The following is a 12,296-nucleotide window of genomic DNA, read 5'->3' as shown; positions in this document are numbered from 1 at the left end:
ACATCATGATCAGTGAGTATCTGGAGCTTGATCTAAACAGACATTTCATAAACTAAAAGAGCAGATACAAAATTTGTATTCTTTGTACACTCAAAAGAATCTTATTTTAAAACACTGTTGGAAATGCAGATGATCAGAAAATATATTTGCACACAGGTATTAAGGACAGTATTAACAGAAGTGTGGAGAAAGTGCAGTGAGATTCCTTGCAGATCTCCATCCAGCAGGCAAGCTTGGCAATAAAGACTAATCTTGCTACCAAAGCTGAATCTCAGAATTTCTAAAGGAAAGAGATTATGTACTTTGAACAGAAAAAAGTCAGAATAGCAATACTAATTAGGAAGAAAATCAGTGATTTGAAAGTGAATGACTGTAGACAGTAGTAGACTACTACTTTCTGTTCCTTTCCCAAATATATGAATGAGTGCCAATGTTAATAGTGATTTACCTAGAATATTTTACCTTTTCAGCACAGAAAATATTTCTTCCAACCAGATATTCATTACAGAGCAGGCTGAATTATGAGTCATCACCTTCTGCAGTGATCCTACCATGTATTCAGATGTTAACACTACAGATAGAGTAAGATGGCTTACACTTGGCATCAGTAAGAACTTCCACAGACTGATCTATGATTTTCATTTTGGGAGTTAGCTTGTGAGCAAAGCTGCAATTCTACATTTCCTATCTGCTATGCTGCTGCTTTGACTGCATGTTTAGAATTCATCTGAAATGTCATTATTTTCCTCCTCCTTACATTGAAGATTTTATTCTTTCCAAAGGCAGGAACTAGGACAACCCCATATGCAGCTCTAGGATGGTTACACCTGTACAGGTATAATTTGATTAAGATGCATTTTCAGTTTGCAATAAAGTCAAATGCATGGAGCTTAAGAGCTTTTGTGATCAAGTGATAGGTATGTGGACATAGAACCAAGGCATTCCTTGGCATGCTGTAAGAGGAAATTACTACAGAAGTCCTTGAAATGCTGTAAAAAAAAGGATGTGTATGAAGGTTACAGAAGCAAGATAGATCAGCCTCTGCAAAGAGGGGAATACAGTCAACATAACACCTACAGGATACCTTATCAATGAACAGTCACTTTCTGCAGAAACACAGTAAGTTTTTAATTCATAATCAAACTGCAAGGTGAGAATTTTCCCTCTAGAGTATAGGAGAAGAAAAAAAAGATACAAACATTAGTGGATCAACAGCAGTTATTCTAATATATAACTGTGAGTTACACTGCATCTTTATCAGAAGGCAGGATACAAAGTCTTCACATTCAGATTGTTTAATTAGAACAAGTAATGATTACAAACATTAGAACAGTATTATTTTCCATGAGTGAAGTCCCTGCAGATCCCCCCTCACAGCTGCATCATCTTCCAGGAAGCAAGAATAAAAATACAGGCTCTCCAGTTCCAAATGCACATGTAAGAACAGGGTATACCAAGATTTACTCTTCTCTAATTGTGGGACCTGCAGTCCCTAGAGAACCTGACTGTGTTTGAGAAAATAGGACAAAGAGTCAATCAAACATCAAAAGAAATGCATTTATATTCAGGAAAACACACAGAACAGGCCTGGCTGCTTTGTGCTTACATCGCATGCTTCTTCCTACCGACCCGACTGACATGATCCTGTGATGACAGACATAGGCACACGTTTCTGCTTCCACAGTTCCATTATCTTAAAGGACCTGTAGGCACATTTTTGTTAGCACATTAAAAAGGCACCAACAATGTAGGTACAATGGAACTGATAGCAAGTCAAAGAATGCATGCCATATGCACAACAAGTACAGTTTCCAAGTGTAAAAGGCATGGTGAAGGTCACTATACCATACAGGTATCTTTTTCAATCCTCAGGCTAGCAATCAAATATGCTTCCCTGAAAAAATCCTTAGAAAGACCTTTCCCAGGTGTTTTGGAAATAAAAGTCTGACATTTTCAACTCCAAAACTTGCTGTCCTTGTTGTATATAAAAGTCACTTCTGTGAGACATTCAAAGTGTCCCAGTTATGTCACTCAAAGTGAATACTCATCTGAGCACAGTGAGCTCAAAATCTCAACATGTAAGAAAGTGGTAAAGAAAACTGCTACAAGACGTAGCCAGCAGTGAGTCACTAAGGCTAGAGGTACTGAAGTGGCAAGCAGAATAATGTTCAAGTTCAGAAGGTCTAGAAAGAAACACAAAGTCAAGTCCATCTGTTTTCCCTTTCAATTAGATAGGATAGTTTCTTTTTGATAGTTATTCAAAAACAAACAAACAAAAAAACAATGACAGCAACAGAAAACCCAGACTGCATGAAAACTTGCCCGATCTACATAGAAAAAGAGGCCCTTAGAAAATGGAGTTTTCTATTAATTCCCAACAAAACCATGATAATCAGAACAAAGCTGGAAAGTGCAACATGGAAAGAGAAGGGCACCAGAGACAGCATCTTTAAAGGCTGATTTAGTTCCCCATAGTTGGCATAACCACAGCAGGCTTGGTAACAGTGGCATCTTCCTCTTTCCATTGAGAAATGATAGTTTTCAGTTGTGTGTAGAACTGCACTCCCTGGGGGAAAGAGACACAAGGATCAGATGTTTGGTCTTAGAAATTCTTCATATCTGTGCCACAGGTGTATCAAGCAGTTGTTCCCAAATCTACAGAGCACTGAGTTCTCCTACATGGGAACAGTTCTTGTCAACTTATTCCTTCCAACAGTTCCCCCAAAATTCTGGTCCTATGGGAAAGCTTGCTATTTAGTTCTTGCTCCCTTTCAAATCTCCTCCCAGTAAGGTGAGATCTGATGACCATCTTCCCATTGCCACCGCTAATGTGATTTGCCTCAGATCAACCAAGAGAGTAATGTGAAATTTGGCAAGTTACCTGTTTGCCATAGAAATTTGCATCTCCTCTGAAAGAAGCACGAGAACCGGTGAAAGAGAACATGGGCAGAGGTACTGGAATTGGAACATTGACACCCACCTAAACCAAAGGAAAGCTACCATATTAACCACAAGATAAAGAAACAGCAGATTGCAGAGCACTCTCCAAAAGTGACATTATTCTGTATCTTTTGATCTGAAGCTAGGTACTGTTGGCTGACTAGTCAGTGAATAGTCACTCTAGCTGGACGGCTGCTGACCACAAATGGTGAGCGTTAATAGCAATAATCCTAGCTTGAACATACCTGCCCCACATCTACTAAGTGAGAATATTTCCGAGCTGTGGCTCCATTGGTGGTGAAGATTGCAGTTCCATTTCCATAGGGGTTATTGTTCACCATCTCAATTGCATCATCCAAAGTGTCTGCTTCCAGAACCACTAAGACAGGACCAAAGATTTCCTCCTTGTAACAAGTCATGTTTGGCTGCCAAGACAAACAGCAGAAAAAGCAGACTGGATATTGAATATAATAAATAGAATATGATATATAAAATATCCTATAAACACAGAAATACCAGCTGCAGAGTACTTTAATCACTAATAACATACATAACAGACTACAAAATATGCAACTGACAGGTAAGCTTTACATGGTTATTACTGAATGTTACCATATAAAGAACTAAGAATAAAAAGCACTCAGTGAAACTTTTACTTCTGAATACTATTTAAAATGCATTAAAGGAAAAGGAAGCATTTTAAGATCCTTAATGAAAACAATGCGAGAAAAATATGAGACAGATTAAAAGCTGGAAATACATAAGCAGCGTTTAATCCAAAGAACACAAAGAACAATAGCAGAACTATCAAGACTGGTATGCAAAGTTGGAATCACTCACCAGAGAGGCCAAAATGAATCAAATACTAATTAACTAATACCAGCTAAGGGCATAAACATTAAAAAGAAGAATTCAGATATAAAAACCCACTTGAGATACATGCCTGGTAAGAAAATATTCTCCCACAGTAGTGTCTGTCTGTTGTACACTATGCATTATATTGAGAGGCTGTCTCATTGAAACTGTTATTCACCTGTTCATTAAGCTTGTGTAACTTGCCCTGTATTATTCTTGAGAAGACTGCCACAAACATTTAACTTTTGTTTCCATAAATACTTAAATTGCAAATAGCAAGAATGTATAACGGACACAGGAAAGTTTTGCCTGGCTGTTAGTCACCCTCTTCTACAGGCATCTGCTGCTGGCCATTACTATGGGAAGTAAGCACGCTCAATGGACATTTTAATTGGACACAGTACAAACAGTCCATATGTTCTTCCAACTGGCTGCATTCCAAATAAGTTAGGATTATTAACTTAATTCACATTAATAACTTTATTAATATTGTTCTGTTCCCAAGAATTATTTCATTACTTCCACAGCAGTGTTACAATCAGCACTTCATTGGAATTGTGCAAGGGAAGACTGAGTTATTTCTGGGATTTCTATGTGGTGAATCTTTTTACTGACCAATTTGACAGACTCATTTTTCAAATGATCCTGTAACATACAGCATCAAACACTAGTTTTGGTTAAGTTACCTTGACATTGGCAAGGATCGTTGGTCCAACAAAATTGCCATTTTCATAGCCCTTCACTTTGATATTACGTCCATCCAGAAGAAGACTGGCACCTTCTTCTACTCCTTTCTGAATCAGGTGGCAAACCCTTTCCTTTGCTTGGGGACTGATTAGAGGCCCTAGATCTGCTCCAGGCTGGTCCCCTGTAAAGAAGCAGAGAGGCAAAGCTTTTAGACATTCCTCTTAATAGGCATAATGAAGGTAACTACATCAGCAGGAAAAAAAATCTGAAAAGATTTTTCAAGAGAAGTATTAAGAATGGTTTTAGATCACTGGGCAGATCATAGATCCTTCTCAGGAAGAAAACTTTTCCTCTGTGCAAGGCTTTATTCAAAATAAGTGAAAGTCAGGAGAATTCTACAGTCAATCTCTACTTGTTTCCATTTTTCCCACTTACTGCATGCTTACTACAAACTGGAATGACCTATAAGTGAGACTGCTATATAAAATGGTAGGTTTGTGTTGTACATAGGACATAATCTCAAAATTCCAGTTAAAACCAAATCTGTAAATTTTGCAGCACAGTTGTACTGCCAATCTTTCCTACATATTCCTAACTGCAAGTCTAGGGCTCTGTGTGCCTGTCTAGACAGTCTGCTAGCTCCCATCCCTACAGACCAAACCTGCAGAGCCAGCAGGTCCAAGAGGCACACTGCAATATGGCAGATACACCCACTTAAAAAGCCACAGTTGCACAGAAGCACAGTACCTACAAAGACATTATCAGAATTTGTACCTGCATTTACACGCAGATTTTTGGCTCTCTCCACCAGCTCTGGTAACCATTTCTGTGCTTCTCCCACTAGAATTGCTGTAGATAGGGCCATGCAACGTTGGCCAGCTGCTCCAAAGGCAGCTCCCACCAGCTGATTCAAGGTGTTCTCTTTATTGGCATCCGGCATCACCACACCATGGTTCTTTGCTCCCTGAAATACAAAACACATATGGACTCCATTAACCAACCCTGCTCACTTCTCTAGCTCTCTGGTAATAACGTGATGTGGTAGTTATGACTTAGATGCCAACAGGCTGGCAAGAAAGTCAGCCTCATCAAGTAACTATTAGTAGCAAAGTCAGTATCTGCTGCAGAACAGCGTGGTCTGTTTAAGCACACACAGACAGAGGCAGTCTGTGCGGGGCTGTATGCTGCATCGAGTGGCATTACCATGTTAGCTTGGACTCTCTTGCCATTCCGGGATCCTCTTTCATAGATGTACTCGCCAGCCTGATTAGATCCCACAAAGCTGATTGCTCTGATATCCGGATGGTCACAGATGAAGTTCACAGCTTCAAATAGGAAATAATACATTGTATGCTGTGGCGTAAAATGCTTCCCCTTGTCCTCATCTCCATACTGCTAATCTATACAGCTTTCTTCTCATTTGAATTCTTGCATCTGTTTCCTACATTTGAGTTCCCTTCCTGCCCGTCCATGCATCTCTCCACTCTTAACTTCTCAGCAAGAGAGCTCTGAACACACACCACAACACATACATACTCCAGTCCAAGAAGAGCTATTATTACCTTCATGCTGTCCATGGATGATATTCAGGGTCCCATCCGGGGCACCAGCATCCTGAAACAGCTTGGCAAGGAACATGAGTGCTCCTGGCACACGCTCAGAAGGTTTCATCAAGAATGTGTTTCCACAAACCATAGCCATTGGAAACATCCAAAGAGGAATCATCGCTGGGAAATTGAACGGCGCAATGCCAGCACACACACCCAGAGGCAGACGGTAGGTGCAAGTGTCCATGTCTTTAGTGATGGAGGGCATGGTCTCTCCCAGTATGAGAGATGTCACACTGCAAGCATGTTCAACCACCTCTGCAGCAGAAAGGGCAATATGCCACTGGGTGATCTGTTAACAGTCAACTCAACCCAAACTCCCTTCTTGCCACTGCCTTGACCCAAGTCTTTCCTCCAGCCACAACTTAAAACTCATTGTGCTCCAGAAAATCCCTTTGCTCTCCCAAGCACTGTAAGTGCACTGTGAATGGATTCTCTCCTGAGTACATTATACTGTGATAGAAGCACAGATTCAACAGCCCCAGTAAAAGTAGTACAGATGTAGTTTTAGTGTACAACCTGGGATTCAACCTCAGTCATTTCAGCGCAAGTGAGAAGTTCCACTCCCTCTACAGCATTCAGCAGTCACTCCTAGGAAAACAGCAGATCTAACAACCTGCTTACAGGACTCCACCTACGGGAACATTTCAGGTTGGAGTTACAATTACCCTTTTTCTTTCAGAAGGAAGCTATGAGGGGAGCTACACGTACAAACTCCTAGAGCATACACTTGCTCAAGAGACCTCCCCCCTTCCTATAGGTTCTGAAAGCCCCTTTTGTAACAGGTGGAGCCAGCAGCTTACGGAGGCCTCGGAACACATCTCCCTCAGCATCAGCCAGGGTCTTCCCTTGCTCAAAGGTGATGAGTTTTGAAATTTCTTTCTGAAAATGGAAAACACAGAGTTTATGAATGCTAGGGAAATGCCTGCCCATGAAGAATGGCGCAGGGATAAGTTTAACATCTACCGAACATCACAGTCTGAGTATATCCTGGGAAAGCTGACATGGGCTGATTTGCTCTTGTGGACAAGAAGTCAATAAGCTGCATATGGGATACTGAAAAAAAAAAAAACCCTACCAAAACCAATAAACAACTCTGAGCTGGCTTATATTCTATTGCTTTCAGGTGTCATAGCATAGACATGGAGAAAGACCTGGGGAATCCAAAAGCACTACAGTACCATACTTCTCTTTTTGTCAACTGGCACATTCTCCACCAAGCTCCTCCTGTGGTACTTTGGTAAAAGCAACAAATGCAGAATAATATTCCCTAAGAAGCACTGCCTTTGCGTCTGCCTTTGCCAGAGGAGTGCTTTGCTATACCTCACAGTGATGGTGACTCTGCCAGCTCCTCACTTATGGCAACAACACCTTACCAACAATTCAGTTAAAGACTGAGTCTCTCAATTTAGTTCAGTCAGTTACGATGCATTCAGCAACAGCTATCACACACAGCTGCAGTGTCTCACCAGATTGTCTTTGATGAGCTGCTGGTAACGCAGGAAGATCTGCTGGCGACTCAAAACAGATGTTTCTGACCAGTTCCAAAAAGCCTTTTTGCAAGAAGCTACAGCTGCCTCCATTTCACTAGTGGTAGCTTTTGGTACACGAGCAACCACTTCATTTGTGGCCTGATGGAGAGAAACAGACTGTATCAAAACTCAGTTTTTTCCAGCTGTCCTTTGCCAACCATTCAACAGTCCTTGCACACCAAACACCTAATACCTTTATTCTAAAAGGAGCTGTACTTCTCAGGGGGAAACAGAAAAGAGGCTTCTCTCCTAGTGCACATTGTGAGGCCTTAGCCTCAGCTGGAATTCTATATATTTTGTAGCTCTGAAAATCTGCAGTCTACACATCTCAAATCAGGCACACAGAGAACTGTAAATGCGGTACTGGTTTCCAAATGGGAATTTCAGCAACTTCTCTGATATATTTTGCAACATTGATCAGGACTTCATATTCAGCATCATATCAGGTTGCACATATGCAGGATGAAAGGAAGCCTTTTGAAGTTTCAACATCATACTCACAGAGCCTTTCTATGTGAAAAATAGTGTAAGCAGGGTTTCAGCTTTCTCTCCAGAGATCAGGGGTTTACTACATAGGGAGATAAAAGAAGTCATCATTTTCCTAAGACTGATACTGAACATGAAGAGGAAACTGCGAAGCAAGTACAGCGCTAAATCCATCTTAAACTCCAACTCTAAGCTTGCTCCAGAAGCACACATACTTCCCCTTTCACCAACTGATTCAAGGAAAGCACAGCATCTTGTTGCGCACCAATTGCTGGTATATGAGCAGAAGCCATTTCACTTACTGGGTTGTGGATATCAATCCATTCTGTGGTTTTGGACTCAATAAACTTCCCATCGATGAACAGTTTGGTTGTTGGCTGTGGAGGAAAGCACAGTGAGTGATCTTTGTCTGAAGGTGCCCACATAACGATGTGCCCTGCTATGTGCAAGCTTTTGTTTACTGCTGTGCCCCATTTTTTCCCTCATTTTAGACTAAAACTGTTAAAATTTTGTCTGAAAACTATTAAAGAAGATATGTTCAGAACTATTTTAATCTACTCAGTCACTACAATTACTAAGTCATAAAAACCCTGCTAAATAAACGTTAAAACAGTTAATAATTCACTTTGTAAGAATTCCACCCACTTAGTGCAAACTGTGCTGGTTTCCTTCCCACTGAGCCACTAAGCTGGTTCATCTCCCAGCTCATAGCTGCAGGCACAGTGCTGTCCTGTCCCTGCTTCCCAAATGGCTCTGCAGCCAAGAGAAGGAAACCTCACAGCCATGGCCCTGGCAGGCAGCACAGAGGGCACAGCTTTCCAGTTCAGGTGCAGAGAAGAGTGAAAGTTTTGGTTAAGTTCAGGAAAGTATGGAGAAGAAAAAGCAGGGGCAGAAGATGCAGTTAGTGCTGTAGCATGCAGGAAAACAACTGGGTCTGCATAAGTGAAGAGACTGGAAACTAGGAACTGATACTGAGAAGTAATGAGGAAACCAGGAGAAAGAGAGAAACATTTCATACTGCCACAGAACAGTGACTTGGGGAGAATGGATAAGAGGAAGGGGGAACAGAGTTGCATTGTGAAGAACAGGGGTGGTATACAAGTCACAGAAATGAGGATAAAACCAAACATACCAGGAAGCTGTGTGAAGAGAATTGGGACAAGGAGTTATGAGAGAGCAATCACAGAACCATTAAGGTTAGAAAAGATCTCTAAGATCATCTAGCCCAACTATCAACCCATCACCACTATGCCCACTAAACCATCGCCCTCAGTGCCACATCAATACATTTCCTGAAAGCCTCCAGGGATGGCGACTCCACCACCTCCCTTGGCAGCCTGTTCCAGTGCCTCACCACTCCTTCTGACAATAAATATTTCCTATACCCAACCTGAGCCTCCCTTGGTACAACCTGAGGCCATTCCCTCTCATCCTATTGCTGTTACCTGGTAGAAGGGTCTGACCCCCCACCTCACCACAACCTCCTGTCAGGCAGTTGTAGAGAGCAACAATGTCTCCCTTGAGCCTCCTGTTCTGCAGATTAAACAACCCCAGTTCCTTCAGCTGCTCCTCATAGGACTTGTGCTCTAGACGCTTCACCAGGTTTGTTGCCCTTCTCTAGACATGCTCCAGGGTCTCAAAGTCTTTCTTGTAGTGAGGGGCCCAAAACTAAACACAGTACTTGAGGTACCAAGTAGTGGAGGATGATCCCTTCCCTGCTGACTGCACTATTTCTGATACAAGCCAAGATGCCATTGGCCTTCTTGGCTACCTGAGCACACTGCTGGCTCATGTTCAGCTGGCTGTCAGTAACTAACACCCCCAGATCCTTTTCCTCTTTAAGTCTTCCAGCTACTTGATCCCAAGCCTGTAGCACTGCATGGGACTGTTGTAATCAAAGCACAGGACCCAACACTTGGTCTTGCTAAAGCTCACACAAATGGCCTCAGATCATTGATCCAGCCTGTCCAGATCCCTTTGTAGGGCCTTCCTACCCTCAGGCAGATTGACACTTCCTCCCAGCTTGGTGTCATTTGCAGACTTACTGAGGGTGCACTAAATCCCCTCGTCCAGACCATCAATAACAATATTAATCAGGGCCCCAGTACCGACCCCTGAGGAACACCACTTATGACCAGTCGCCAGTTGGATTTAACTCCATTCACCACCACTGTCTGGGCCCAGCCCACCAGCCAGTTCCTTACCCAGCCAAGAATAACGTACCTGTCCAAGCTACAGGCTGCCAGCTTCTGCAGGAGAACACTGTGGGAGACAGTGTCAAATGGTTTGCTGAAATCTAGGCAGAACTCACTGACAGCCTCTCCCTCACCCACCAGTTGGGTCACCTGCTCGGGGCAATGAGGACAGGGGTGCTATCTCTGGTGTGATGGTGGAAGAGGGATCAGAGGACAAATCAGGAAAAGAAACGGGGCTGACTCGAACGGGTCTTGACAGTGAAAAGCGAAGGAGTGAAAAAGAGAACAGCAAGGGCTGGGGCACTGTGAGCGAGTAAGGCTGAAGCGAGATGTTCAACCTAATCCTGGTAACGAGCTTCAGCCGCCCAGCCCCTCCGCGGGCCCCTCTCCCTCCCGCCGGAGCGCTTCGCCCAGCAGCACTTCTGCCCCGGCGAGCAGCCCGGTGCCCCCACTCACCACGGACGAGGAGGAGGAGGCGGCGGCCGAAGCGATCCACGGAACGCCGGCTCTCCGCGGCAGCTGGATAGGGGATACAAAGCAGCCGGGTTACGCGGGGCTCCCCGCCGCCTGCAGACCCCTACTCCCCACCCGCGGGGCGCCATGCGCGGCCCCGCTCGCCGTGCTGTGTCCGGGGACCGCGGCCTCACCCTGAGCGCCACGCGCCGCCGCCCGCCCCAAGCTCCGCGCACCGCCGCCGCCGCCGCCATCCCAGCCGAGGGTCGCAGCGCCGCGGACCCCGAGCGGCGCCCCTCGCCCCGCCTCCCGCCCGCCCGAGGACCCGCCCCCACCCGCTCATTGGCCAGACGAGGGCCCTCCTCGCCCGCTGTACGCCCCCTCCGGAGGGCCCTCGACGGCCGCCAGCCAATCGCCGCCAGAGGGGGGCTTCTCCCCGCCTCCTTTTCGCCACCGCCCCCCCAGCCTGGCCAGCGATTGGCCACGAGGGTTAAGGCGCTCTGGCTTGGCTCTGTGGTCACATGCGTGGATTCTCGCGGGCCGCGGCTCTAGGTCACGTGAGGCGCGCAAAATGGCGGCTCCCGGCGACGGTAAGGCGCGCGGGTGTAGTTGCCGTTTACCCTCTGGCTGGGTTCTGTCTCACCCTCCCTGTACTGTAGGTGCCGACCTGGAGGCCTCGCTACTGAGCTTCGAGAAGTTGGACCGGGCCTCCCCGGACCTGTGGCCCGAGCAACGTGAGTGCGGCGCGCCCGTGCGAGCGGGGTGATGGCGGGGCTGCGGGCCCGGCCCCGCGTTCACCCGGTGCTGTTCGCTTCTCTCTTCTAGTGCCTGGTGTCGCCGAGTTCGCCGCCTCCTTCAAAAACGTAAGCTGTCCCAGGCCCGTGCTGCGTGGCTCTTACTGTGATCGCGGCTTGACAAAATTCGTGAGGAAGGCGCTGCTCTGAGCCCTGGGAAATGCTGCTCTTGCTGCTGCCTTTAGTGTCTTGTTGTGATACCCTGTTTGCCTAGAGAGAGCTAGAAAATGGGAGTAGGCATTAGAGTATCCCTGTAGAGTACCTTAAGCTATCACATTTATCCTGTCAGCATAACTGGTTGTAAATGCTAGCTCAGGCTTTTTATGCTGCTGAAAATGTATTTGAGCATGCTTTGCCTGTTTGTTTTCCTTTTATTTTCCTTTTTTCTCCCCCCAAACCAGCCTATAACAAGCTCACCTCCCAAATGGATGGCTGAACTGGAAAATGATGATATTGATATGCTAAAGGGTAAGTATGGGCACTATGGGCTGTGAGGTTGTCTGTGGGTGGGAATTCTGTGCCTACTAGAGCTCAGAGGCTGCCTTCTGGAAGTGGGGGAATGGGGGATGCTCTTTTCATTCTGTTCAATGCTTCTTCCATGGTTTTGTCCCAGTTGCCCAAATGCTGTTTTTACTTTTTTTTATTGTGCTATTGATTTACTTCAATTTTGAAGGCAAGAGGCTCCTGTTAGTAAGTCCCTTAGCCCTCAGACCTCTTGCCATTACATCTGCAGACTCTCCAGCTGAA

At 44.9% G+C, this 12,296-nt stretch overlaps 2 protein-coding genes across 2 annotated transcripts in view; one reads left to right on the top strand and one right to left on the bottom strand.

Annotated features, from left to right (window-relative positions):
- Window positions 1–1,942: 1,942 nt before the first annotated feature.
- ALDH6A1 (aldehyde dehydrogenase 6 family member A1) lies at window positions 1,943–11,045 on the bottom strand. Its single transcript, XM_065752646.1, has 12 exons — window positions 10,950–11,045; window positions 10,759–10,821; window positions 8,410–8,484; window positions 7,559–7,720; window positions 6,893–6,971; window positions 6,045–6,347; window positions 5,686–5,807; window positions 5,257–5,446; window positions 4,482–4,663; window positions 3,186–3,365; window positions 2,882–2,980; window positions 1,943–2,566 (listed from the first exon to the last, which is right to left on the bottom strand). The coding sequence occupies exons 1-12, from the start codon at window positions 11,007–11,009 to the stop codon at window positions 2,462–2,464; spliced, it is 1,620 nt and encodes a 539-aa protein (XP_065608718.1). The 5' UTR covers window positions 11,010–11,045; the 3' UTR covers window positions 1,943–2,461.
- Window positions 11,046–11,263: 218 nt separating this feature from the next.
- The window catches only part of LIN52 (lin-52 DREAM MuvB core complex component), a 37,760-nt gene continuing 36,727 nt past the window's right edge, over window positions 11,264–12,296 (top strand). The window contains exons 1-4 of the mRNA XM_065752635.1: window positions 11,264–11,345; window positions 11,415–11,489; window positions 11,581–11,618; window positions 11,951–12,017. Of these exons, the coding sequence (XP_065608707.1) occupies window positions 11,327–11,345; window positions 11,415–11,489; window positions 11,581–11,618; window positions 11,951–12,017 (199 nt within the window). The 5' untranslated portion in view covers window positions 11,264–11,326. The remainder of the gene's footprint in view (window positions 11,346–11,414; window positions 11,490–11,580; window positions 11,619–11,950; window positions 12,018–12,296) is intronic.

Source organism: Cyrtonyx montezumae, unplaced genomic scaffold (assembly GCF_038088225.1).
Source record: "Cyrtonyx montezumae isolate F1298 unplaced genomic scaffold, pur_monq_1.0 scaffold_10, whole genome shotgun sequence".
Lineage (NCBI taxonomy): Eukaryota > Metazoa > Chordata > Aves > Galliformes > Odontophoridae > Cyrtonyx > Cyrtonyx montezumae.
This window is presented reverse-complemented; position numbering and strand designations above follow the sequence as displayed.